The 27,493-nt window shown below is 40.6% G+C and overlaps 1 protein-coding gene and 1 long non-coding RNA gene across 5 annotated transcripts in view; one reads left to right on the plus strand and one right to left on the minus strand.

Moving 5' to 3' along the window:
• LOC149130874 (uncharacterized) overlaps nt 1-27,493 on the minus strand; it is a 144,530-nt gene that overhangs the window by 3,299 nt on the left and 113,738 nt on the right. The window contains exons 1-3 of one of the 4 annotated variants that reach the window (XR_016238600.1): nt 5,805-5,955; nt 3,609-3,703; nt 1,086-1,128 (exon numbers count right to left, since the gene is read on the minus strand). This is a non-coding gene — a long non-coding RNA (uncharacterized LOC149130874). Of the gene's footprint in view, nt 1-1,085; nt 1,129-3,608; nt 3,945-5,804; nt 5,956-27,493 lie in introns of those variants that run through there. The other 3 variants (XR_016238602.1, XR_016238601.1, XR_016238599.1) reach the window with 3 other exon arrangements.
• Nucleotides 6,229-25,876, plus strand: LOC149130875 (germinal-center associated nuclear protein-like). Its single transcript, XM_089343173.1, is given in 25 exon segments — nt 6,229-7,877; nt 7,924-8,844; nt 8,886-8,922; nt 9,971-10,036; nt 10,926-11,134; nt 11,711-11,830; nt 11,832-11,861; nt 12,458-12,717; nt 13,733-13,863; nt 13,866-13,955; nt 14,209-14,565; nt 14,648-14,673; nt 14,917-15,016; nt 15,525-15,793; nt 16,618-16,769; nt 17,689-18,579; nt 18,918-18,927; nt 19,098-19,629; nt 20,190-20,347; nt 20,712-20,921; nt 21,558-21,821; nt 22,700-22,861; nt 23,301-23,379; nt 24,131-24,329; nt 24,947-25,876. Coding segments are annotated over 25 exon segments (6,279 nt in total). The 5' UTR covers nt 6,229-7,160; the 3' UTR covers nt 25,236-25,876.

The raw sequence follows: 27,493 nt of genomic DNA on the forward strand, positions 1-27,493 counted from the left end.
ATCTGTATGCATGTATGTATATACGTGTACATGTATCATCATCGTTTAACGTCCGCTTTCCATGCTAGCATGGGTTGGACGACTTGACTGAGGGCTGGTGAAACCGGATGGCAACACCAGGCTTCAATCTGAATGTATACATATACATCTCTCTCTGAGAGTATCGAAATGTGATTGTTTCAGTTAGTAGAATACTTTCATTGTGAAAGTATTTGACATGAGTGTTTTTGTTTCACTTTTGACAAGTAATACTTAAATAATGGAGGAGATATTATGTTGCCGTGTGCTCGAAGAAGTTAATTTTTTTTTTTGACTAAAACGCAAATGGAACCCTAAGTAAGGCATGTGTAAAATTTGAATGAAATTGGTTGCATAGTTTTAGGGATTCACACAGACAGACATTCTCATTTTTATATATATAGATGAATCGAGTAATGTGTGTATATATTGTGAATCAAGTATTGTGTGTATATATTATGAATCGAGTAATGTATGTGCTTGTGTGTATATATTATGAATCGAGTGCTTGTGTGTATATATTATGAATCGAGTAATGTGTGTATATATTATGAGTCGAGTGCTTGTGTGTATATATTATGAATCGAGTAATGTGTGTGTATATATTATGAATCGAGTAATGTATGTGCTTGTGTGTATATATTACGAATCAAGTAATGTATGTATTATTAATCGAGTAATGTGTGTGCATATATTATGAATCAAGTAATGTGTGTATATATTATGAATCAAGTAATGTATGTATGTGTATATATTATGGATCGAGTAATGTATGTGCTTGTGTGTATATATTATGAATCAAATAATGTATGTATGTGCTTGTGTGTATATATTATGAATCTAGTAATGTGTGTATATATTATGAATCTAGTAATGTGTGTATATATTGTGAATCGAGTAATGTATGTGCTTGTGTGTATATATTATGAATCGAGTAATGTGTGTGCTTGTGTGTGTATATATTATGAATATGTATCTATGAACATAAGTTTGTGTGTGTATGTTTGTATATATTATGAATCTAGTAGTGACTGCATATATGTGTAAGTGTGTGTGTGTGTGCCTACCTTTCCATGTCTTCCTCATCACCTCTTCTTGCAACTTTGAAACCTGATTGGAAAAACAAAAGCCAGTCTTTAAATGTACACTATACCGAATTATGGAATGGAAGAGAATATTCTATGTGGGGGTGGGGGCAGGATAGGAAAATGTGGATTTAACGTTTGAGGAGAAATTTGGTAATTTAATGAAACAAATCTAATCTAGCAAAAACGAAATATATTTTAATTAAAATGTATACATAGTCTCTTGCTAAGCTTTCTTACCAGAATAGCCTGCTACTTATTTTGTGTCTTTCATGAGGATGTAAACACCAACACAGACGCACATATATCTGCAGTGGGACTGAATGGTTGGCAAGGAAACTTCTCTATCATATAACCACACCTGTCAATGCTTCAAGAAAACCTTACTGTATTATTATTACTTCAATCATTTGGCTTGTATTCCGTACATTAGCCTATGCCCCACATCGTACGACACCGGGTACTGGAGTGGAACCAGCAATGAGCCCCACATCGTACAACACCGGGTACTGGAGTGGAACCAGCAATGAGCCCCACTGCTGGTTATGTGTTGCACTTTACAGAGGCCTGTTTCTTTTAATGTAGAGTAATAGCTTAGTTGTATACTGTCAAGGACTCACCAAGAGTGACAAACAACAAGACCCCAAAACCATCAGTTATTGGGCTCACCTAAAGTAACCTAGATCTATCAATAATTATTCAATACAACAGTAATTATAGAAGCATATCAGATATACAACTAAGCTATCAGAGAACTGAATTAGTTATGAAGCTGCTGCAATTGATGAAATGGTTGACTAAACTGAAAGGTATAATGAATAAACATTCCAATTGGTCAAAACAACAGGGTCCCAAGTGGTATGCACGAATAAAAGGTGGTAAAAGCTAGAAGGGTAACACGAGTCGAACAAAGAAAAATATATGCATTTCAATGGTCAATAATTAAATTTACATAAAAGAAAATTTGCTACAGATTCAGTTCAAGATCACAGCTCAGGTGGGCCTCTAAAGAGAAAGACCTATCATTACGAAAAGGGAGCACATAAGAAAATATTGAGGTGTTTGGCCCAAAACATTTACAAATCAAGTACGATTCCCTTAAGCATACATCTGTTTAAATTAGCATTAAAGTGTGTGTGTAGGAGGGGGGGCTTTGGATAGGCCTAACCATTCAATAGTATAGCCCATATTCCTCCTCTTCAAATCCTGAATATAATATGCCAATGCAGTAGAATTGGAGTATTTGGCATTCGAAAATGAGCTCATGTGGACCCGATATCTCCTTTTAAATTCAATAGTGCTGCCAATATATCCCCTAACCAAATTATTCTCCTCTCTAACACTACTACATTTACAGAGATTTTTTTTTTTTATTAAGCAAAAACCCCCTAAGAGGACATAAGTTTCGGGGTCCTTGCATATTTAATAAGGTCTACATTTTCTCATACAGGAGCATTACTAAGCGCTGAATCATCAATGCCTGCCCCAGTGACACCTGAGCACTTCCAGCTGCTGTCCTATTTTTATTTTTGTTCTTTGGGGCATGAAAAGAGCACCATGCGAACGTGGTCGATGCCAGTAGCCCCTGACTGGCTCCAGATGAAGGACAAGGAATAGAAAAGAGAAAGGAAACCAAGAACTCTAGAGAAAAGAACAGAGTGATACACAAATGCCCTCACACCAGAATTACACTAATCGGTCTAGAATCCCCAACCAAACATAAAGCCCAGTAACTCCAACAACAGAATATCCACCAATTGATTACACAAACACAATATAAAACATCAACAGGATTTTTAACATTGGACAAATGCAGCGATTGAAGAGAAAATAAACAAGTTTTTATAGTCAGAGAAGAAGAGACATTGAAAGTTCCAAGTAGGCAATGTGTTATTACTGATTGAAAAAGCTACAAAGAAAGGAAACTTTGGTGAGGCTATAGACCCATTGGGGACAGAGGTAGATTATTATGGACATTTGTCACCTGTGGTGGATTTGTGAAACAGTAGATCCACAGTTTACTTAACAAAGATAATCCAATGATAAGCTTGATGCCAGACACATTTAAATGATACTACTCGGAAGTGATGTTCAGTAGTAGCCATTACATCCTCATATTCATTCGTTCTATGTTTTTACCCCTCACTTGTCTGTACGAGATGTAATGGGCGATAAATGACATTTCATTGCTCTTTCGGTTCGTTGGAGCAAAGTTTTCTTTTCAAAAATATTTATTACATTTGCTTTGTTCTGATTTATAGTAGCTTAATTTTCGACTTAGGATATGTTCAAGTTAAAAAATGGAGATTCACAAACTTGTAACGACCGGCACGAACTTTGCGGACAACCGAATATTTGCCAATATACATACGTATATATGGCCGGGTGTTCACATTAAACCAAAAATTAAGACTCTTGTGTCAATTTGTTCGTGTAAAACGCATTAAAAGGCGACGGTAAAAGACAATGGGTATAAAAAGAAAAAAGATTCTATTCTTTGCCTACCTTGTTGCAGCCATAATTCTTCAGCGGCTAAAATTACGTTACTTCAATCAGAGAGGGTCGATTCTGGAATGGCTTTACATGTATCAATAACAAGGCTGGCAAAGACAAAGCAATTTGTTTATTAACTACGAAACACAGTTCATCGTAGAATAGGCATCGGATAAGCCCTTGCTGAAGGAAAATAAAGCAAAAACATACACAGAAATGAACTGAAGCTTATCGAAAACAAACCAGAGACGGACAAGGGGAGGCAACTCCACAGACATTACTTTCCCAAATAACTTAAACAACAATCAGAAAATCTGGACGGAATCTTCATGGCATTCAAGTAATCCTGTAGAACTCCTAGAAAAGCTCCTTAATGTATCGTTCTACAAAACACATAGAATATATAGGAGAAGAGAAAACAATAAGGAGTGTATATTTATTTCTCATTCTATAGAATAATATAAATTATTTACATGCTTTTAAGTTAGAAAATAATTTGTCAAGATATTGGAATTTTGTTATTGTTAAATAAAATTTCATCAAACTGTTTCTCTGTCATTTATGACTTTGTGCGCGCGTGTGTGTGTGTGTGTGTGTGTAGAAAGGTTTATGTTCTTTTTTTATTTGTTTTTGGCACGTAATTCATTGTTTTTTGTTTTCTATATTAATTTTCTGCTTTTCTCTCTCTCTCTCTCTCCATTTTCCAGACATATCATTCAAGACACTGAGGAAAAACCACAAGTGGGGAAGCAAGCTTCAAACGGGCAAGGGGCAGGTCCAGCCCCTCGCAAGTTGAATAAAAATATGGCCAAACAGCTTCTTGAGATCTCGGAACAACTACGACTGATGCAGCAGTGGGTTCACTCTCACTGCGTGCCACCTTGAGCAAGTGTCTTCTGCTATAGTCTCAAGCCGACCAAAGCCTTGTGAGTGGTTTTGGTGGATGGAAACTGCTCCTATAACCTAGCAGTTCAGCAAAGCAGACCAAAATAAGTGCTGGATTCGATTCATTCGACTAAAACAGAATTTTTCAAGGCCATCACTTAGGGGCCGGTGTCGGTTTTTTGACATCCCTATAATGTAGTGGTTTTGTAAAAGGAGATTTATGAAAAAAAAAAAAGAAAGAAACACCTCCTGTGTTCATAACGTCCACATACATACACACTCACACAAACATGTATATGGGCATACACACACAAACATATATGTGCATGTACGTACTCATATGTATACACATATCCACACTCCCAACACTATTATGACAACTTACTGATTGTCCTATCTATATACATATATAAATAATGCTATATTTACCTAATATTGAGGTCTCATTCTTTTGTTGTCACTTTATTATTATCATTATATATATATATATATATATATATATATACATACATACATGTGTGAGCATGTATTGTACACGGCAGTAATCTAAAAATGTATTCCAACAGATAAGGTAACTCTCATGGAACCAGGCAACCGAAATATAATGCTTTCAAAAACTAAACCTTTTCCAGGTGACTTTGGACAAACTTAATCTTCTTGAGATTTCAGACAGAACAATAAGGAATTATATATATATGGTGTACGTAAAGAAAACAGCTGGCCAACTGAGGGGGTGTATATTGATGTGTGTATATATATATATATATATATACACATGTCAGTGTATGTGCATGTATGTATGTATGTATGTATGATTTTAGTGTTGTGAATGCTACACCTTGAGGATTTCAAAATATGACTGGAATCTGACAGTGTGGGATAGCCTAAAGCTTGGCTTTTGTGCTGTATTGGAAACACCTCCTCTTTCTATCCTCCCAGCAATCCATACATACATATATGAGCCTGGTGCAGCCTTCTGGTTCGCCAGACCTCAGTCAAACGATCCAACCCATGCCAGCATATAGAATAGGCATCGGATAAGCCCTTGCAGAAGGAAAATAAACCAAAAACATACACAGAAATGAACCCAAGCTTATCGAAAACAAACCAGAGACGGACAAGGGGAGGCAACTCCACCGACATTACATCCCCCAAATAACTTAGAAACAACAATCAGGAATTCAGCCGACAACAGAGAATCTGGACGGAATCTTCATGGCATCCTACAAAGAAATCAAAGGTTCCATGGAAACGTCGAGACAAAGCAAAACTTTTGCGAACCAATCCACCCCCCATCATCTCACAATAAATGGAAGAATTTACCTCCGAGACTTGCTTACTTCGATCAGAGAGGGTGGGTCGATTCTGGATTGTCGAATGCTTTTCATAGACTTCGTTTAAATATATCTTGCTAGACATCAATCCGTCTCTTGTTTACACTCAATCAGTAAAGCTAGCTGCGTGTCTTTAGCCTCAGGTATACGTACGAAATGTATGGAGTTTTTTTCTCATGTTCCTTTCTTTCTTTTACTCGTTTCATTCATTAGACTGCGGCCATGCTGGAGCAGCGCCTTAAAGTTTTTTTAATTTTATATAATATATACTAGCCTCCCTCTCTCACACGATGCTATACACACCATATATGTTTGTGTATATATATATATATACACCAGCTGCCTTAACTCGTACAGGTCAGTGGATCAGTGGGTATAAGCGTTGGGGGGGGGGGAGTATTTTGGGTGCGATACTCCCTTTCACTTAAAAGCACCCGTACGGGTTTTTGGACTGTTATGTGTATATATACAAACAATTATATATAGAACATAAAACAATTATATATATATATATATATATAGATATTTGTTTTGCAAGAGATATTGATGGCAGACCTGGTCAGAGTAATGCGAAATGTCTCCTGCATGTGCAACCCTACAGAATTAAGGAGACATATACAACATTTCGTTCACCACATGCAGTTCTCAGGTTACAGCCATAAAGAAAGGATCAGGGTATACAAACGAGCTATGAAGAAGTTTGAAACAATGAAACGCAACGATAGGAATGGGATTTGCCCACTCTATAGGAGCAAATGATGGAACACCATAGAAAGTACTAAGAAGAAAATAGGGAAGGCCAACTCATGGTATGATAGCCACAAATACCAGAGCATCATAAGGGCCCTAGACAAACTTAAGCTAAGAATTAAGGTTGCTGAAAGGCCAGGCAACCCTATCAAATCCCTTATCAGTAGAGCATACCCTTTCAGTAGAACTCCCTGCACTGATAAGAACTGTACCGTATGTAGATTTAGCCCACAAACGAACTGCAAAACCAGAAATGTGGTCTATAGTATAGGATGTACAGAGGGACAATGCAGTAACAAGACAATGACATACGTAGGCAAAACAGCAAGGAGCATAGGGGAGCGGGCAAATGAACATTGGAGGGAACTTAAGGAAGGGAAGAGCTCATCAGTTCTGTACCAATAAACACACCAATAAACACATACACATTGATAGATTCATAATATATACACACACACATCTAGGCATACAGGCGAGTACACAAAGGCATGCATACACACACTGATGTTCATAGACACACACACACTGCTAGATTCATAATACATACGCACACAAATATTCATTTACTAAAAACGTATTTGGTGGTAGAGGGGACATGAGTGACAGTTCAGGTCCTGTTTTGGCAAAATCCTCCACTGGAAGCTTTTTACCTTTGAGTAAGAGTAACAGTATTGGTGGTGGTGGTAGTAGCAGTAGCAATAGTAGTAGTTCTAGTATTCATAGCAGTGAGAGGAATGTGTTTAAAGGAGACGCAAAACCTATGCAATCAGCATTTGCCAGGAAATCAATTGCAAAGGTCTTCGGTGGGGTGCCATTGTCAGAATCGAAAAGATCTTCCACCTCAGCTTCAACCAGCAGTGACGCCAACACTGGTAGTGTGGGGCTTTTTGGAAAATCCACTGAAAGCCATTCAAGCTTCTCCAAGACCAAAACCAGCGGCAGCAGCAGCACCATTAGTAAATATTCGACTGAAGTATCTGCGTCCCCACCACTAAGGAAAACGGGACTCTTTGGTAAACCAGAAAGGACTGGAAGCAGAGCTGATGAGAAAACTGTGTCTGTAAGTGCAGCGGACAACACAACTGTCAGGGCTTCTTTATCTCCTTCAACTTCAAAGGTACGGACTGAGGGTCTGTCCCATAGAGCAGCCTCCTCTTACTCGTATAGGGATGAGAATGAGGATGATGACAGGGTACTGAGTGTTGCCCAGCGGGCTGTCTCCTCCTCCAGAATGGAAATGGACAAAATGTCGAAGGCACCAGTTGCTTCCAGGTTTTACCCAAAGACTGGATTCCACAGGAAGACTAGCATTGTCCAGAAAGAGGATTTCCATCACATACGATGGTAGACATAGGGAGGTCCCTAGATCGAGGAGTGAATATGACTTAATGAGATCATCAGATCGTTCAAAGATGTCGAGGAATGCCATGCGGCAACGCCAACTCTCTGAGGAGCTGGAGAGCCACCTGGTGCTGGTCTGCAAGAATATCCCACCTAACTATAACCAGGTGCCGCTTCTCCGCAACCACTTCAGCAAGTTTGGGGCCGTGCAGCGTGTCACTAGGAATCTCGCTAAGCATGCAGCCAACATTCACTTCAAGAACCACAAATCAGCAGCCCATGCTAAAATGAAGGGTTTTAAATTGGCCTCTAGGGTCCACATTCAGATCTTCTGGCACTCGAATCCCCATAAACAAACCTTAACCTCATACGTAGACCTTGACACTGTACCTCCTGATGAAGGTAAAAGACACGGCCATATGCCCCTACCTTCGTCACGGAGGAGCATCAGCCCTCCTCCACCTCCGTCCACCTCTGGTAGGCGTGACCGCCAGCAACAGTCATCTTGGATGTCAGATGAGGTTGAAGAGGAGCTGCGCTTGATGGCTGGCACAAGTGACATAAGCGGGGACTTTGTGCAGACCTTAGTGCAAAGCAAGGATGTCGAAGGTCCTCGTGGCCCCATGACTAAGAGAGCTACCACCACCAACACTACCGGCACCACTGGTAACGTTGTTGCTGCATCGTCTCCTCCATCACCTCTGTCTCGGAAGTCCGACAGCCCCTCAAGGCGACACCAGTCTTCCCATCACCATCACCAGCAAGAACCCCGGCGCAAAGTGCAGAAGCAACCCTCGCCCACTCCCTCAGGGGTCTCCAGTCAGGCCCCGACCCCGGCTTCAGTTCTAGGGTCTGCGACAACAACACACAGAAAGAGGAAATTCCACCTTCAGCCACCTTTGTCGTCCTCTCCATCCAAGACCTCTCAGTCAGCTTTTGCAACAATGGCGACTTCACTTTTCAGGAAATCTGAACATAGTTCCATGATTTTGGCAGCGACACAGATGTACAGAAAGGTCAGCACCATTATTATTATTATTATTATTATTATTATTATTATTATTATTATTATTATTATTATTATTATTATTATCATCAATATCTTTCAATTTTCTTTCCATGTTTTTGCCAAGTGTCTTCCCAACACCAAGGACAAGGAAACCAACTGTATGCATTGGTTTGCCATTGAAATAAACTCACCAGATTGTCTATTTACAAAGTCATAGAATAGAAAAAAAGTGAAAGAAAGACAGAGGCAGAATTATTTGCAGGATAAGCAAAATACTTGAAAAGCAGTGGAGCTGCTGGAGTCATTAGCATATTCAGTTTTGTGACATTGCATCTGAGTTCAAATCCTGCTGAAGTCAGCTTTACTTTTCGTCATTGTGGGGTTGATAAAATAAAGTAACAGTAATATACTGGGGTAGATTTAATATTCCTATAAAACAGCCGAGATGTTAACAGAATCATTCAGCCACTACTGTGATTGAATATATTCTTAAGTTCACCATTTCGTCAATCACAGCAGCTTCCAAGCTTCCCCACTAATTCAGTTCTCAACTAAATTGCAAACTGTTAACAGTTTTAAAGAGGACAACTCCTCAGCTACACTTTGGCAGAAATAGTTTGAGATTTGGTTCAGTAGAAAAAAAGTTACATCAAAATATATCTGCAACCTCAAGGGATGGGGGCAGTAAGGCAGATATTCATCTTCAATTAACATAAATTTGTAAAATTTTAAATTAGAAGCATACGTTTCTTAGGCTTAAATGATAGAAAAATGCCTGGGGAATTCAGAATCCTTTGTCGCATTGGACAAAAATTGGTAGAAAAACAGTTATGGGGTAAAATGTAATGAAATTTAATGTCAGTAAATAAGGCTTAAGCAATAAGAATAAAGAATATATTTCTAAAATGAATGTTTACATTGTAAGGCAGCGAGCTGGCAGAAACGTTAGTAGCAGTGATATACTGGGGTAAATTTCATATTCTTATCCTGTAAATGTCAGTGAAATTATTATACAAGGCTAACACTAACTTCCTATTTTTTTTTTATCTTTCCAGCAAACGTAACTATTTCAGCATCTCGGGTCCAGCTTCTTGACCAACGAGACCGATCGATCAGAAATGGTAAGATGCATCCCTACAAAACCCCCCCAATTGGTGGGGGTGCTGTTTCACTCTCTCTCTCTCTCCTGTTCCTTTCTGTGTGTGTGTGTTTACATGTGTCTGTGCATGCATATCATAATCAACATCATTTAGTATTATTATTATTATATATATTATTAAGCAACATCCGAATGTGGTTGATGCCAGACTCCTCGCCCCGACTGGCTCCTGTGCCGGTAGCACATGAAAAGCACCATCCAAACATGGCCAATGCCAGTGCCACCTAAAATGCATATGAACAACAGGCTTCTTTCAGTTTCCATCTACCAAATCCACTCACAAGGCTTTGATTAGTTCGAGGCTGTAGTAGAAGACACTTGCCAAAGGCACTTTGCAGTGGTACTCAACCCAGAACCATGTGATTGGTAAGCAAGCTTCTTACCACACAGCCATGCTTATATCATCATCATCATCATCATTTAACAGTTGTTTTCCATGCTGGCATGGATTGGACAGTTGGACTGAAAACTGGTAAGTTGGGGAGCAGCACCAGGTTCCAGTTTGATTTGGCAAATACATATGTATGTATATGTACAGACGATGGGCTTCTTTCAGTTTTTGTATACCAGATCCACTCATAAGGCTTTGGTAAGTCTGGGGCTATAATAGATGACGCTTGCTAAAGGTGGTGCCACACATTGGAACTGAACCTGAGACCTTGTAGTTGAGAAACCAACTTATTAACCACACAACCATTCCTGTTCCTGTACACACACACACACACACATTATCTCAATGCTTCCCACCCCTCTTTTTTATCACAATTATCTCATCTCACCATCTCCTTCTTATCATACACCTTTCTCCTCTCTCTCACACACACCTGACCCTTATTACTGTCCTCTTTCAGCAGGTCTAAAGAAGAAGTCCAATCTAGCCACTGCCAAGGCCCTCATTGGAACCTGTCCAGATATGTGTCCCGAAAAAGAACGATATGACCGTGAAGCCAAGAGGCGTCTGCACATGTTTGAGATGCTGCCGGCCACCAAAATGATGGCCTACCCTCGAGTTGATCACGCCCGAGCTGTGAAGGAATACAGTCGGTCTTCAGCCGATCAGGTGAGGAGCAGACGACGAGGTCCATACAATGGATCTGTGTGTGTGTTTGTATGTGAGTGTACATATCTACTTCTGTCTGTGTGTATATGCATATGTATTTGTGTCTATTTGTGTGTGCATGTGTCTGTGTGTATCTCTTTGTGTACAATAATCCCACACCGTGTCACGGTTCACCTATCATGCCCTCAGTACGTCGTGGATTTTTCTGGCTATTCTATGTAAATTTATATCACAGACTTCTCAGCAGATTCCAGATTTCTGTGGCCAATAGGTATTTCACTTTTTTTTAGATTATAATTTCGTCTGCCGTTACGTTCTGAGTTCAAATTCCGCCGAGGTCGACTTTGCCTTTCATCCTTTCGGGGTCGATAAATTAAGTACCAGTTACGCACTGGGGTCGATATAATCGACTTAATCCGTTCGTCTGTTCTTGTTTGTTCCCTCTATGTTTAGCCCCTTGTGGACAATAACGAAATAGATATAATCAATTAGTCCCCTCTCCCAAAACATCAGGCCTTGTGCCTATAGTAGAAAGAATTATTATTATTATTGTTGTTATTATTTTGTTGTTCACAGGAAGAACCTCTCAGCCATGAGCTCAGACCAGGCCCTGTACTTGTGCGCACGATGAATTATCTGCTCTCTGAGATTGCCAACATGGGCCAAGATGGACTGTGGGCAGAATGGTTTGATTTCCCTATGGGACCGCAGCAGAGGAATCAGAAAAGTCAGTCAATATTCATTATTTTTTATATATTTACATATTTTGTCAACATCATCATTGTTTAACATCTGCCTTCCATGCTGGTATGGGTTGGATGGTTTCACAGGGGTTGGCTAGGCAGAAGGCTGAATTATGTTTTGATGTCTGCGTTTGGCATGGTTTTACAACTGGATGCTCTTCCTAATACCAACCACCTTAGGTGCTACACAGGACCATATGGTTGGCTAGCAAGCTTCTTACCACACAGCCATATCTGCACCTATATATATATATATATATATATATACATATATATACATACACACACATACATACACACACACACACACAGATATGACAGGATTCTTTCAGTTTCTGTCTACCAAATCCACTCAGAAAGCTTTGGTCAACCTGTAGCTATAGTAGGCGCTTGCCTAAGGTGCCATGCAGTGGGACAGTTTTATTTTTTGGACTAAAACCTTCCAGTTCAGTGCCCCAGCATGGCCACAGTCCAATGATTGAAACAAGTAACAAAATAAAAAGGTAATTCGTTCAATTTCAACTCCGTCACTGTTGTTCATCTTGTTTCATCCCTTGTTATCTCTTTTATCAGGACATAACAGATGATGTGCAACGGAGATGCTGTGGCCCTCATCGAGAAGTGCATCCGTTTCCATGTGTTTGCATCGGAGCGACTGTGTGAGGAGGACATCTCTGTGTTTTCTCCGAAGATTAACAATGAAAACCTCACCAAATGCCTGCAGAGCTTTAAATACCTCTATACTGACCTCGACAAGAAGAAAAAGATACGCTTCGACACAGAGGCAGAGTTCCGTTCCTACATGGTCCTAATGAACCTCAATCAGGGTGATATCCTCAGGTAAGTTGGGTTTAAACAAGTTAAAGCAGAATGAACCATTGAGACAATAATGATGAGGTATGATAAGGATGAAACATGTCCTTGTTATCACTGAATAATTTTATCTTTTTTTGTTGAATCATGTTCTTCTTGTGGTTGTTGTTATATAGTGAGCAGAAAAAGTGCTTCCAAGTGTTGTATAATGAAACTGTAGATCCCTCCTGATAGAAAGTGGTTGAAGCTAGCCATTATAAATTGACCAGTGGCCGGTCGTTGAGAAGGGATCGAGAGTCAACAGTTCTAGTCAATGTCTTGTTGAGCTATCAGCGATAGTACGACAGAAGTTAGTGTATTGCTCTTCTGGTACAAAGAGATACAATGGTATTGCATGACTAGCAACTGTTGTGGCTACTTGCGTAAAAGAGCAACTACAATACAATGGCAGTCACACATCCCACCAGTTTACAAAGATACACTGAAATGCTTCCAGATCAGCCCTGACATGTGGCAAACGCAGGCACAGGATTTCCCTGCCTGGCTTAGCTGCACTGACAGAGGTGCCACCTCTTACAAACAGAATCGGATCGAAAAAGCACAGAGAAAATGTGAGCTGTGCAAGTCGAGAGCCAACTGCTTGTCTTCATTCTTTGCAGACCCCAAGTGCTTGACCTGTGGTCGTACGTTCCGAGCACACAGCCTGGTCGTCCACTGCAAGCCATGCTTTGACCCATCTTCTCCCATGTCACGTCCTTGGTCATCATTGACAACAAAGGATGGACATTATTATTATTATTATTAGGGGTTATAATTGTTGTTTAACCCCAGGTTGGTCTTGATCCAGGCAGACCTATGATCAAAGACGTTCCAGCTGTGACCATCCCGTCTTTTATTCAGGCATAGTGTATCTAGGACTACATTATCCAGCATGGCTGCAATCAAATCACTGTAACAAGTAAAAGAGTAGACACACACACACACACACATTTATGCATTTTTATACGTTTAACTCATTTCTGTTTCTTTCTGCCTTTTCCAGAGAAGTCCAAACTCTTTGACCGGAAGTAAGGACTTCCCCAGAAATCCACTTTGCTCTTCAGGTATACTCGGCCCTCAGCAGTAACAATTACATCAAGTTTTTCAAACTGGCCCCTACGGCCACCTTCCTCAGTTCCTGCATCGCTATTTCATGCAGGTTCGCAGCAAAGCGTTGAGGATCCTCCGCAAGGCTCTCACCTTTGGAACGAAACCCGTTGCCGTGAGCGAACAACAATTGTTGCCTTTATTTATTTGTTTATTTCCTTCTTGTGGTTGGCTGACCATTCAGCACCACCGCTTCTACTACCACCACCACCAACAACAACAACACCACACCACCTCCTGCACTACCACCACCATCACCACCAATACCACCACCATCACCACTACAACTTGGCCCCTTACCTTGAGTGCACCCTTATGACCATAGCAATACACCTCCACCACCACCACGTTCTCTCTCTTTCTCTCTTACAGTATACCCCCTCAGTGAACTGGTACGTACCCTATGTTTTGAGTCCACCAGTGAGGCTGGAAGCTTCTGCAGGCATTACGGTTTCACAGTCGAAGGTTCGGACGTCCTCCTTGACCGCTCGTCATTTATTGAGCCTGAGGTTGCTCCGTGTCTGGTTCGAGCAGTGAACTTCATAGAATCCAAATGTACCCGACCAATTGGTGAGATGAGTATGAATGGGCTTTGCTTCAGGGCAGGTTTAAGGTGGGGCTTGGGTTCAGGGTGGGGCTTGAGTTCAGGATGGAGTTTGGATTTAGGGCAGGGCTTGGATTTAGGGTGTGGCTTTGGTTTAGGGAAAGGCTTGAGTTCAGAACAGGAAGGTGGGTATGAAAGAAGGGGAAGGTGTATATATATATACATACATACATACAATGTGGGTACTGAAACGTTCCTGGCTTTAAGAGAATTATGAGATGCCTTGTTTGAGGGTCACCTTTCTAAGTCCTTTTAAAGGGCTTACAAAAACTGAAGGACCCCTGCAATAAGTGTGTGAATCTGAGAGGGAAATATGTTGAATCGAATCATCTTTCTGTGTTTTCGTTTACTCAAAGCCAGGAACTTTTCAAGATCACCTTGCATATGCATGTGTGTGTGTATGTGTGTATATAAATCTACATACATTTATAACGTGGATATTTGTATGACCTATCTTTGTGTCTCTCTCTTTACAGGTGATCAATGGAGGTCCTTTACAGCCTGTCAAACTCCCAAACCCCATAAACAGCTTTGACGAAGATGGCAACCTGAAGCAGGAAGCGCTGAGCAAGGAAGGTAATGTCTGTGGCTTTGGGTTTCCTTACATCATGTGACAACACATGGTGTTATTTGTCTTGGCTCACTGTCACACTTCTTCTTAGTCTCTTGAGATATATATATATATAACAATTAGAAAATGGAGGAGAATATGTGGTACCCATCGACTTGCAGACAGTGTATTCTGTTGAGTTAACTTATTTTGTAACTAAAATGACAAAAACGACAACATACAAATGCTTATGACATACCATGTTGTATGATAGATACTATCCCTTAGTGGGTTGAATCCTCAACCCCTAACTCTCTTGCATTATATATATATATATGTACATATATATATATCTATGTATGTATGGTATGTATATATATGTATATGTATGTATGTTATGTAAATATATATATATATATATATATATATATATATATATATATATATATATGTATATCTGTCTACGTATATCTTGACAGATCCTCACCAACTGAATCTGTTCCTTTCACCACATCCAACATCTTGTCATTCCAGTATTGCAGGCCCAGAAGCACTCTGTCACCATGGAAGCAGAACCATCCGAGGGTCCAGACACAACCCAACAGCTTCCGCCTGAAACGACGAAGCCAGCTGCTCCCTGCAACATGCAGCTGGCTGTTGCCTCAGAGGAGCCCTTATGGCAGGGATCTGATCTTGTGGCTTCCAATGCTGAAGTATCTTTTGACCCTGCACAGGTCACTGGGCAACAGCAACTGCGAGAACAACACCAACAGAAGGCATCTAAATCAACAGCACTGTTACTGGTATGTAGAATCATATTTATGTGTGTGTGTGTGTGTGTGTGTGTGTGTGTGTGTGTGTGTGTGTGTGTTTGCAGAATTGTTAGCATGCTGGGCAAAGCTGCTTGGCAGCATTTCATCCATTTTGACATTCTGAGTTAAAGATCCATGATGACCCCTCTGTTTTTCATCCTTTCAGGATCGATCGCGTAAGTACCACTTGAACAGTAAGGGTTGATAAAAATTTGATAGCATTTTGAAAATTCGATGGCATTTTATTTGTCTGTACTTTTCAAATTCCACTGAGGTCGACTTTGCTTTTCATCCTGTTGGGATTGATAAAATAAGTACTAGTTGAGTACTGGGGTCAATGTAATAGACTTACCCTCCCTCTCGAAATTGCTGGCCTTGTGCCAAAATTTGAAACCTATATATATGCATGTGTATCATCATTTAACATCTGCTTTCCATGCTGGCATGAGTTAGGTGGTTTGACTGGAAACGGTCAAGCTGAGAGCTGCCCCAGGCTCTAATCTCTTTTGGTTTGGTTTCTACGGCTGGATGCCCTTTCTAATGTCAACCACCTTATGGAGTGTACTGCATGTCATGTAAAAGGTACCCTGTACACTCAGTAAAGTAGGTGGTGTTAGCGAGGGTATCTATGTGTAGAGACCATACCAAAAGAAAGTAGCCTGGTGTCTCTCCTGTCCATACCAGCTCCTGGTTTTAACATCCAAGACCTGCCAGAATGGCAAATAGACATTAAATGGTTATGATGATGATGGTAATGTACACCAATTAAATTTTTGTTTTTAAAACTAAAAAGACAACTTTTTATATCGTTTCAGATCAAGGAAATTGCCAAGGATTTGTTTTTGGAGGTCATTGCAACATTTGCAAGAGAAACCTCACAGGAATTTTACCAAAAATCTGAGCAGCTTCGAGATGCTGCTTCCGATGTCCAGCGAAGTCTTAGTGATGTTGTGAACAGAGAGATGCGGTAATTGGCATTCGTTATGCACACACGTAGATATATGTGTGTATATATATATATATATATATATATATATATATATAAGAATTTAAGGATTGGAGAAAACGCATGTTACAATTGCATACTTTATTTCTACATATGTTCCAAGGGATTACAACCTGTGTGATCCATAGGGATCTTTGATATTAAAATTGTAACCTTCTCATCAGGGAAAGCATGGGAATCATCTTAAACGTAAGACATTATGACTTACGTTTAAGATGATTCCCATGCTTTCCCTGATGAGAAGGTTACAATTTTAATATCAAAGATCCCTATGGATCACACAGGTTGTAATCCTTTGAAGCATATGTAGAAATAAAGTATGCAATTATAACATGCGTTTTCTCCAATCCTTAAATTCTTAAATATACTCAAATACCCAAAATTTCAAGGAGTTCCTGCCTTAAAAACAGGAGCTAACCAGTTATTTTGTGTTCTTTGCTACATTGGTTTCTATTAACCCATTTATTCTATCAGAAGAATTTTTATTCATTAAGATAGAAGAAATACACATAATTATATATATATATATATATATATACACACACACACATATATATATACACACACACGATGGGCTTCTTTCAGTTTCTGTCTGCCAAATCCACTCACAAGGCTATAGAAGACACTTGCCCAAGGTGCCATGCAGTGGGACTGAACCTGGAACTATGTGGTTGGGGAGCACACACACATCATAGCTCATTTTCGTTATAAATATATGCATGTTTATGTTTGTGTGTCCATGTAATAACATGGACGTTTGCACGTATATATTTGTGCATGAATGCAATGTTTATATCTAATTGTTATTTTTTTCTTATTTTTCCTTTCGTCCTTCTAACCTCTGCCCTGCTCTCATCTCCTCTCTACCTTGTTCTTGCAGTGTTATCGCGCAGGAGGTGCACACTGAGTCCACTGCTGATGGTACAGCAACAGCACCAACACGTGTGGCACAACCAGGTTTTAAGTTTGAAATTCAAGAACGCCCCTCTCTCATCTCATCTTCACCTTTCTCTTGGAGTGAGGTCACACAGGAAGGGCACACTGTGTCGACTGCTAATGGGGCAGCAACACATGTGGCTGAAGCAGGTTTCCAATTTGAAAAACATGAAGAACAACTAGAAGAAGATGAAGATGAAGAAGAAGAGAGACTGCAGAGGCTTCTTCAAGCGAAGACGAAAGAGCTGAAGAGTTTGAGTCATGAAGATGATGAAGGTGAAGTGACGGAGATAGAGGAAGAGGAAGAATTTGATGAGGCCAAGTTATTGAAGGATGATGAGGAGGAGGAGGAGGAAGAAGAGCAGCAGGCAGAGGTGGAGGAGAAACAGAAGAGGCAGGAACAGGTAGCAGAGATATTGACAATGCAGGAGACGAGGGATAGGCCTTTTATGAGGCGGGAGCTGGAAGAAAGGTCCCAGGAGGAGTTGGAAAAGGAAAGGAAGAAAGAGGAGGAGGAGGAGAAATATAAGAAGGCCATGGTTGAACGAATGCGTGAACAAGAAAGTGCCATGAGAGCCAGAGCCATTGCAGAACACGAAGCAAAGAAGCGACAGGATGAAGAGAAACAAGTAGCTCTGCTGAAAGCAAAACATGAAGCAGAGGAGAAAGAAATGCGAGAAAGACTGAGAGCTAAGAAAGCTGCTGCAGAGGAAGAGAAGAGAGTGGCTGCAGAAGAGGAGCAGAGAAGAAAGAGGTTGGTAGAAGAGATGATTGAACAGATGGTAGAGGAACATGTATTGACTGAGGTTCAGTCTGTGGTCAGTCAACAGATGAGGTGAGGAAACTGGACTTTTTTTTTACTCCACTTTTATTATTACAGTTAATGCCACTAATTTTTTCCTTATCAGAAAAAAACATTTTAGAATACTGAGGGGTAGATTTCATATTCCTAAAAAACATCCTAAAAATCAATGGAATTGTAATAGAAGACTAACCCTAACCCTTTACCTTTCATTCTGTCGTTGATGCTCTCAACTAACCCCTACCCTCTCCTAATAATTCCTGGCCTTATTACCCAATGTTGAAACTATATTTATTAGTAAAGGTAGAATCATTAGTATGCTCAACAAAATGCTTCGTGGTATTTTGCCCGTTGCTATGCTCTGAGTTCAGATTTCTGCATGTCACTTTGTTTTGAGTTCAAATTCTGCCAAAGTCAACTCTGCTTTTCATCTTTTCGGGGTTGATCTAATCGACTATTCCCCTACTCCAACATTCCAGGCCCTGTACCTTTAGTAGAAAGGATTATTATTATTCTTTCCTTTCGTTATAACTTTATTTCAGCCTCATTAGCACCAGGCATCCTCCGGAGAATGTTGCCAGAGAGCAACAGAAGACATCGTGAATGAAGTGGTTGGGGAACTGTGCGTGACGGAGGGCCATGCTTTCTACAGAAACGATGTTGAGCTGCGCCTGGAGGCCCTGCGCAAGGCTGAGCATTGTGTGCGACTCTACAAGATGAATAAAGTCCTGGAATGTTGGAAGCAGAGACAATTGCAGCGCCAGCATGAGCGTGATATGACAATATTCCCTTCATGGCCGTCACTGGCTCCACTTGATAAGCAGCTGAAGACACTCTGTGGGAAGGAACATGAAGGTGTGGTAGGGGACACGCTGGCCATGGGAATCAACCAAACCGCTCACTTCTCCATGGAGACCCCCGTCGCCATCAGCCGGCGGGACGACTATCTACCCTTGGCCCTGACCCTCTGCCACATGAGGCGTCATTTGATACAGCAGAAGGCTTGGTACCCGCTCGATTTAGCAGCAACAGTTGGGCCAAACCTTCTCAGTACCAGCAGTTACGACACACAGATACATTCAGGTAAGATTCCTCTACACTGTCCATCCTTTTTTCTCATTGGGTGGGGCTGGGTCAGTGTTCTGGTCAATCCAGATCTTATGACGAGAGGCTTTCCACCTGTAACTGACCTCTTCTTTTTTTATTCAGATCCCCACATTCTGAGTTCAAATTCCGCTGAGGTCAATTTTATCTTTCATCCTTTCGGGGTCGATAAATTAAGTACCAGTTACGCACTGGGGTTGATGTAATCGACTTAATCCGTTTGTCTGTCCTTGTTTGTCCCCTCTGTGTGTAGCCCCTTGTGGGCAATAAAGACATAAGAGAGGCAGAAACAGGTGTGTTGCTGTAGAGGTGGGGACATGGTTACCTGGCCAAGGGAGAGATGGACTTCTTTCCGTTTCTACCAATCAGATCCACTTACAAATCCTTGGTTGGTTCTATGCTAAAGATGCCATGGTGTGGAACTGAACCTGGAACCATGTGGTTGGCAAACAAACTTCTTACCACACCTTCACCTGTTTTCTGATATTTATTTATAATGTTTGTAACTTTTGATCTCAATTTTTCTTGCTTGTTTTCAGGTCAAAACAGTGGCTCCCTCTACTGGAAGCTGATAATGTCATTACCAGAACTAGATGAGCAACAGACAGACAATGCAACCATGTACAGCCTGGAGTTGAGTGACTGGCTGAAGGCTAAGTTGAGCAAAGGAGCAAAACCACAGTCTGATCTCGATAATGTAAGTCTGTTTTACAGGTACTTATTAGAGAGGCAGTATTTTATGACTGGGTGATCTCCCTTCCACTAACCCTCACTTGTTTTATCAAGTGAGGACTTGGGTTTTTTTTTTCTTTTTTCCCTGCCATTTAACTTTGAAAGGGAAAATGGTCTCATGACTCCCCATCATTTAATGTGTGTTTACCATGCTTGTATGGGTTGCATTGTTTGACAGGAGCTGGCTCGCCAGCTCCGTGAGCTGTATCGTCTGTTTTGGCATGGTTTCTCCAGCTGAGTTTCCTTACAGTTTCCCTCTGCCATTTCCATACACCACCACAATCACTCTGTTCCCCGCTAAAATGAGATTCTGTCTTTTTCCATTTCAGATGTCTATTCTGAGCCTTTACAAATGTCATCTTGAAAGGTCATCTATAGGTAGACAGCAAGGGGACACAATGTTACATTTCTGTCTCCGTGAGGTCACTGGCTCATTGACCCCTGACCTCATACAGCACATTAAGAATAAGAGACTGTTTTGTGGCACCAGTGGCCTGCTTTTTGTGCTGCCTCTCTTGAGTAAAGACGATGATAAGGAGGTAAGTAAATACACACATTTCTTTTTAATTGTTTCACTCATTAGACTGCAGCCATGCTGGAGCACCACCTTGAAGGGTTTAGTCAACCTCAGGATGTTTTATTTTTAAGTCTATTCTACTGACCTCTCCTGTAACTACTTACCAAAAGGGTCACACCTAAATATGCACAAATTTTTTACACACATGGGGTTAGGGTTAGGGTTAGAAGTCATCACTTCGCAAGAGTTCCAGCACTGTTTTGTGTAGTGTCTGGAAGGATGTATTGTTTCAAATGGAGAATACTTCGAAGGGGATAAAAGTGTAAACATGGAAAACTAAGTGAATAAAATAATATTGATATCCGGATTTTAAAAATCCCTAATCAGGAAATTACATCCTCAATTCCGACAGTATGTATATATATATATAATCCCTACACACTTATTTATTTTCTTTCTCCTTTTTTACCTCTTAATCCTTTCTGTCAAAGTGCATATGCTCAAAATGTAAAAGGCTTTTCCATTCTTCCCAAATGTTAAACTAATACACTTGCTTGTTGTTCCTACACCTGTCTTTGTCTATTTGTTTTCTGTAAAGTTGAACCACACACACACTCTCACACACACATTCGTGTCTACTTTTCTCTCTCATTCACAGAGGTACTGGCTCGATGCTCAAATCCGACTATCGACCCTGCTCCAGGCCAAGCCACAGCAACCCAACCTCCCTGTTGCAGTTCTTGTGCCCCATGATGAAACTGAACCAGGCTCCCCTCCCAGTCTGGAGCAGCTACAGCTGAAGTTGGACCTGTCATGCTTGATTAATCAGGAGTTCGTTTCCACCGTCAAGGTCTTCACTTTACCATTCCGGTGTCATGAAGAGTCAGGCTTCGATGTGGAACATGTTGCCGTGGAAACTGTGGTAAGTATGTTCTTGAAGTCTCATCTTTTACTTTGTTTCAGTCATTAGACTGCGGCCATACTGGAGCACCTCCTTTAGTTGAACAAATCAACCCCCAGGACTTATTCTATTGACCTCTTTTGTCGAAATGCTAAGTCACTGGGATGTAAACACACCAACATTGGCTGTCAAGTGATAGTAGGGGGACAAACACACACATACATGATGGGCTTCTTTCAGTTTCTGCCTACCAGATCCCCACATAAGGATTTAGTCAGCCCAAAGCTAAAGTAGAAAGCACTTATCTAAGTTGCCACTCAGTGGGACTGAACCTGGAACCATGTGGTTGGGAAGCAAGCTTCTTACCTCACAGCCACGCCTTCGCCTGTATATATATATGTGTGTAGTATCTGTTTATATATCAAACTGTTTACTAATTAACAAATGACTGAGAAGGTTAATCATCATTATTGGCCCCACCACACCCCTCTACCATTACCATTGCCCCCCCCCCCTATATATGACCACCACCACTGTACTGCTCTCCTTCTCCCACGAGATAAAAAAACCCACCTTTCTTGGGTGAATGAATTTCTTTTCCCCTTAAAAAAAAAACAAAGTGAATGCAAAGAAACATGGCAACAGCAGGTAAATTGTTATGGTAACGATGTGTGGAGGGGACAGCGTTGGTGATCAAGTGTGCCTCTACATGGTCGGTAGCTGACATAGCAGTGTCCTTCTACCTGGTGCTGGAAAGAGCAGCTAAGTCTCCCTCTTGAAGGCTGGAAACATACATGACTGAGACGAGGCCAAATAAAAATTAAAGCCACTAATACTAACTACTATACATTAGATAATGTAGTCCTAGCTACACCATGCCTTCCTCTGTTCCTTTGCAGCTCTCCAACTGTCTCAGGTGGTTGGCCACCCACTGCTCCTGTCAACCAAATCTGGAGAAGAAATACTTGAAGGATTTCATTGAGGACTTCCTAGCTTCTCAGTTTTATGGTCCCCTGCTGTATAACAGGGGACTGCGCTCTGCCGAGGGTTACCTGCAGCAGGTAAGGACTCTTTCATTAGGGCTGTGTGTAGGGGTGATAGTATGTGTGTGTGTTTGTGGGAGTGATTGTGTGAGTGAATGTATAAGCAAATGTGTGTGACTGTATGATTGTATGTGTCTGTATGTATTTGTGTGCGTATGTGTGTGTGAAACTCTCAGTGTGTATATGTGCATCTATGTTTGTGAAGGTGTGTGTGACTTTAGGTGTTATTCTGTGTGTGTGTGTGTGTGTGTTTGCCTATATCTATGTATGTGGCCTTTCGAGTGTGTGTGTATGTATGTGTTGGTAACCTGTGTAGTTGCTTGTGTGTGTCTATATGTTAATGTGTGAACCAGTTCACCTCTAAATCCATCTTTCTATTTTTCTCTGAATATTTGTGTGTCCTGAATGTTTCATCGAAAGCCTCTCTCTCTCTCTCTCTCTCTCTCTCCCCTCTCAGCCCCCAGATGTCATCATTGACTTCTACAACTCCATCCTTCGACACTTGATTGGCTGCGTTACCGACTCCGTATTGACCAGCTACGGATCTTTTTTAAAACGGGGGCCACATTTTTCATTAATGTTTTACGTAGTGTTTTTGGTACGGAAAGACTTTCAAACTTCGTATACTTATCTATTTTGTGTTATAGAACAGAAAAATATTTTTGTATTCGAATTTATTTCATGTAAAAAATTGTCTTATTTCGATAATTTCAACCAATCGCTGACAAGTATTCAGTTGTTTACATTTACTCCTTTGGCTGATTAAGCGATGTAAAGCGTATTTAATCTCCATACCTTCGTTTTATTTGCTTTTTTCATTTTAAATTTGCTTTAACCCTAACTCTAACCCTAACCCTGGGGTTAGGGTTAGGGTTAATTGTTTCAGAATCGTTTGTTTATGTAGTCGGCACTTAATGTATATCGGCTGAATGGACGTCAGTGATTGGTTGAAATTACAGAAATACGACAACTTTAACATGGAATAATTTATGGATTTCTTTTTTTTTAAAGAAGACTAAGAGAAAAAGATGTTTTATATGACACATTCTACCAGTGTTCCAAGTTTCAAAGTGTTTCGTTAATGAAAAATGTGGCCCCCGTTTTAAAAAAGATCCTGGGTGGGTTGGTTTGATAGAAACCGGTCAGGCACAAAATTGCTGACTTTGTGGTAAAATTTGAAACCATTATTATAATTATTATTATTATTACTTCAATCTCCTGTATGACTATCATTTAAACTTCTGTTTTAATTTTTTTCCTTTCCTCCCATTTCTTCCTCCCCTTCAGATCTGCCCCCTATTCACTGGAACTCTCCAGAACATCACCTGTTTGTAAGGGACACTTTACGGTCCCTCACACTTCCCCCGTTCACCTTCGGTGATGACACCAGCGAGAAATGGTCCCAGGCTGAGCAAGATGTTTGGAATTACATCCGTTCCGTGACTTTGGAAACATCCGGAAAATCTGCAGTGGATCTTGTGTCAAGGTAAGGGCAACAAATATATTGATCCTGTTGTTGTTGTTGTTGTTTGTCAGCATTTTGCTTGTTAAAACTTGATCATGCACATCTGGGTCTCCTTCGCTCAACAGGATGAAAATCCAGTCTCCAAAACCTCTGAGATTTCTGAAAGAGGGTGACACGGAACAAACCCCTCTTTTCATACCTTTTTTTTATCATAAGAGAAATTTATTCTCCACAATAACTGCAGCAGTTGAAACATGTGACCAAAACATATTTCAAACTAACCTAAATTCTGTTCAAACCTAAAGCACTGCTTCGTACTAACGCTTTGTTGAAGGTTATTTTATAATTTATGGTTAGCAGTTGGGGGTTGCTTGAAATGCGAATAAACATCCAAAATTAGGGAATGGAGTAGAAAAAATCCAAGTCACACATGTTTCATAGATTGTGGGGACTTTGGAAGTAATAGTTATCTAAACAAGGGGTAAACCGTAAGCTAGTCTCCAGGGAGAAGGATAGCTTGGTTATATGAAGCTGGCATTGTTGTCAGGAGATTCAATTGAAATGCAATCTGTGCACTCACACATAGAACTCCATATCTATCCTCAATCACATTCATATTCTTTTTTCTCTTCCAACAGGGTGCGCCACCATATACACCATGTGGAGAAGCAGTTTGACGAAGTGTGCCGTCTCAAGTATGGTGTGTCCAGCTGTTCACCTACCTATGTCAACATGCCGTGGGTGGACATAATTTTGGACTGTGTCAATCACTGTCTGACCACAGTGTCTTGTCTTGACCCAAAGTCAACTGATACGGTGAGTGGTGGTCTTCGTTTATCAAGAGGTAGTGTTGGTGGAACATATTCTTTCATTTGCTTCACTCATTTGACTGCGGCCATGCTGGAACACCACCTTGAAGAATTTTAGTTGAACAAATCAACACCAGGACATATTTATTGTTTTTTTAAGCGCATTCTATCAGTCTCTTTTATTGAACTGGTATGTTACAGGGATGTAAACACACAAACACTGGTTGTCAAGCGGTGAGGCAGGGACAAATACAGACACATAGATATGTGTATATATATATATATTTGTTTTTTCAAAAAAATCTATTATTATTTCCTCTGGAGCAAGGAAATAACGAAAGAACGAACGAACAAACAAAGGAACGAACGTACATACGAACGAACGAATGTACGTATTACATAGGCAGGAAATAACGAAAGAACGAACGAACAAACAAAGGAACGAACGTACTTACGAACGAACGAACGTACGTGTAGTAACGCCGTGCGCATGCGTAGTCTCACGCATGCGTGGAATTCAACAACCAAGCTTTCCCGCTTTGATCGAACTCTTTCTTGCTGGCCAGCGATTGAGCAAGGACGTGTCTAGCTGTCTCTCCATCTTTCGAACTCACGCCAGACAGCTCACATCAATATACCAACGTCTCAACAACCGTGCTCTCACACACAAGAGGCTACGACCACACACCGCTGTCACATCAACAACCAAGATTAAAGCTGTATATTTTCCACCATGAATAAATATTGTTTGTGTTGATAGTTTGGAGTTCTGCGTTACCGATAATACCTAATTTAATATAGGAAAGTCAGGTGTACATCTAATGATGTATAACCCACTTTCCTATATACGTATTACATAGGCAGGAAATAACGAAAGAACAAACGAACACACAAAGGAACGAACGTACTTACAAACGAACGAACGTATGTATTACGTAGGCAGGAAATAACGAAAGAACTAACGAACAAACAAAGGAACGAACGTACTTACGAACAAACGAAAGTACGTATTACATAGGCAGGAATTAACGAAAGAACGAACGAACAAACAAAGGAACGAACGTACTTACGAACGAACGAACGTATTACATAGGCAGGAAACAACGAAAAAACGAACGAACAAACAAAGGAACGAACGTACTTACGAACGAACGAACGTACGTATTACATAGGCAGGAATTAACGAAAGAACGAACGAACAAACAAAGGAAAGAACGTACGTACGTATTACATAGGCAGGAAATAACGAAAGAACGAACGAACAAACAAAGGAACGAAAGTACGTATTACATAGGCAGGAATTAACGAAAGAACGAACGAACAAACAAAGGAACGAACGTACTTACGAACGAACGAAAGTACGTATTACATAGGCAGGAATTAACGAAAGAACGAACGAACAAACAAAGTAACGAACGTACTTACGAACGAACGTACGTATTACATAGGCAGGAAATAACGAAAGAACGAACGAACAAACAAATGAACGAACGTACGTATTACATAGGCAGGAATTAACGAACGAACGAACAAACAAAGGAACGAACGTACTTACGAACGACCGAACGTACGTATTACATAGGCAGGAATTAACGAAAGAACGAACGAACAAACAAAGGAACGAACGAAAGTACGTATTACATAGGCAGGAAATAACGAAAGAACGAACGAACAATCAAATGAACGAACGTACTTACGAACGAACGTACGTATTACATAGGCAGGAATTAACGAAAGAACGAACGAACAAACAAAGGAACGAACGTACTTACGACCGAACGTACGTATTACATAGGCAGGAAATAACGAAAGAACGAACAAACAAAGGAACGAACGTACTTACGAACGAACGAACGTACGTGTAGTAACGCCGTGCGCATGCGTAGTCTCACGCATGCGTGGAATTCAACAACCAAGCTTTCCCGCTTTGATCGAACTCTTTCTTGCTGGCCAGCGATTGAGCAAGGACGTGTCTAGCTGTCTCTCCATCTTTCGAACTCACGCCAGACAGCTCACATCAATATACCAACGTCTCAACAACCGTGCTCTCACACACAAGAGGCTACGACCACACACCGCTGTCACATCAACAACCAAGATTTAAGCTGTATATTTTCCACCATGAATAAATATTGTTTGTGTTGATAGTTTGGAGTTCTGCGTTACCGATAATACCTAATTTAATATAGGAAAGTCAGGTGTACATCTAATGATGTATAACCCACTTTCCTATATACGTATTACATAGGCAGGAAATAACGAAAGAACGAACGAACATAGAAAGGAACGAACGTACGTATTACGTAGGCAGGAAATAACGAAAGAACTAACGAACAAATAAAGGAACGAACGTTCTTACGAACAAACGAAAGTACG

The sequence above is a fragment of the Octopus bimaculoides genome, chromosome 27 (assembly GCF_046866305.1).
Source record: "Octopus bimaculoides isolate indiv1 chromosome 27, ASM4686630v1, whole genome shotgun sequence".
Classification (NCBI taxonomy): domain Eukaryota; kingdom Metazoa; phylum Mollusca; class Cephalopoda; order Octopoda; family Octopodidae; genus Octopus; species Octopus bimaculoides.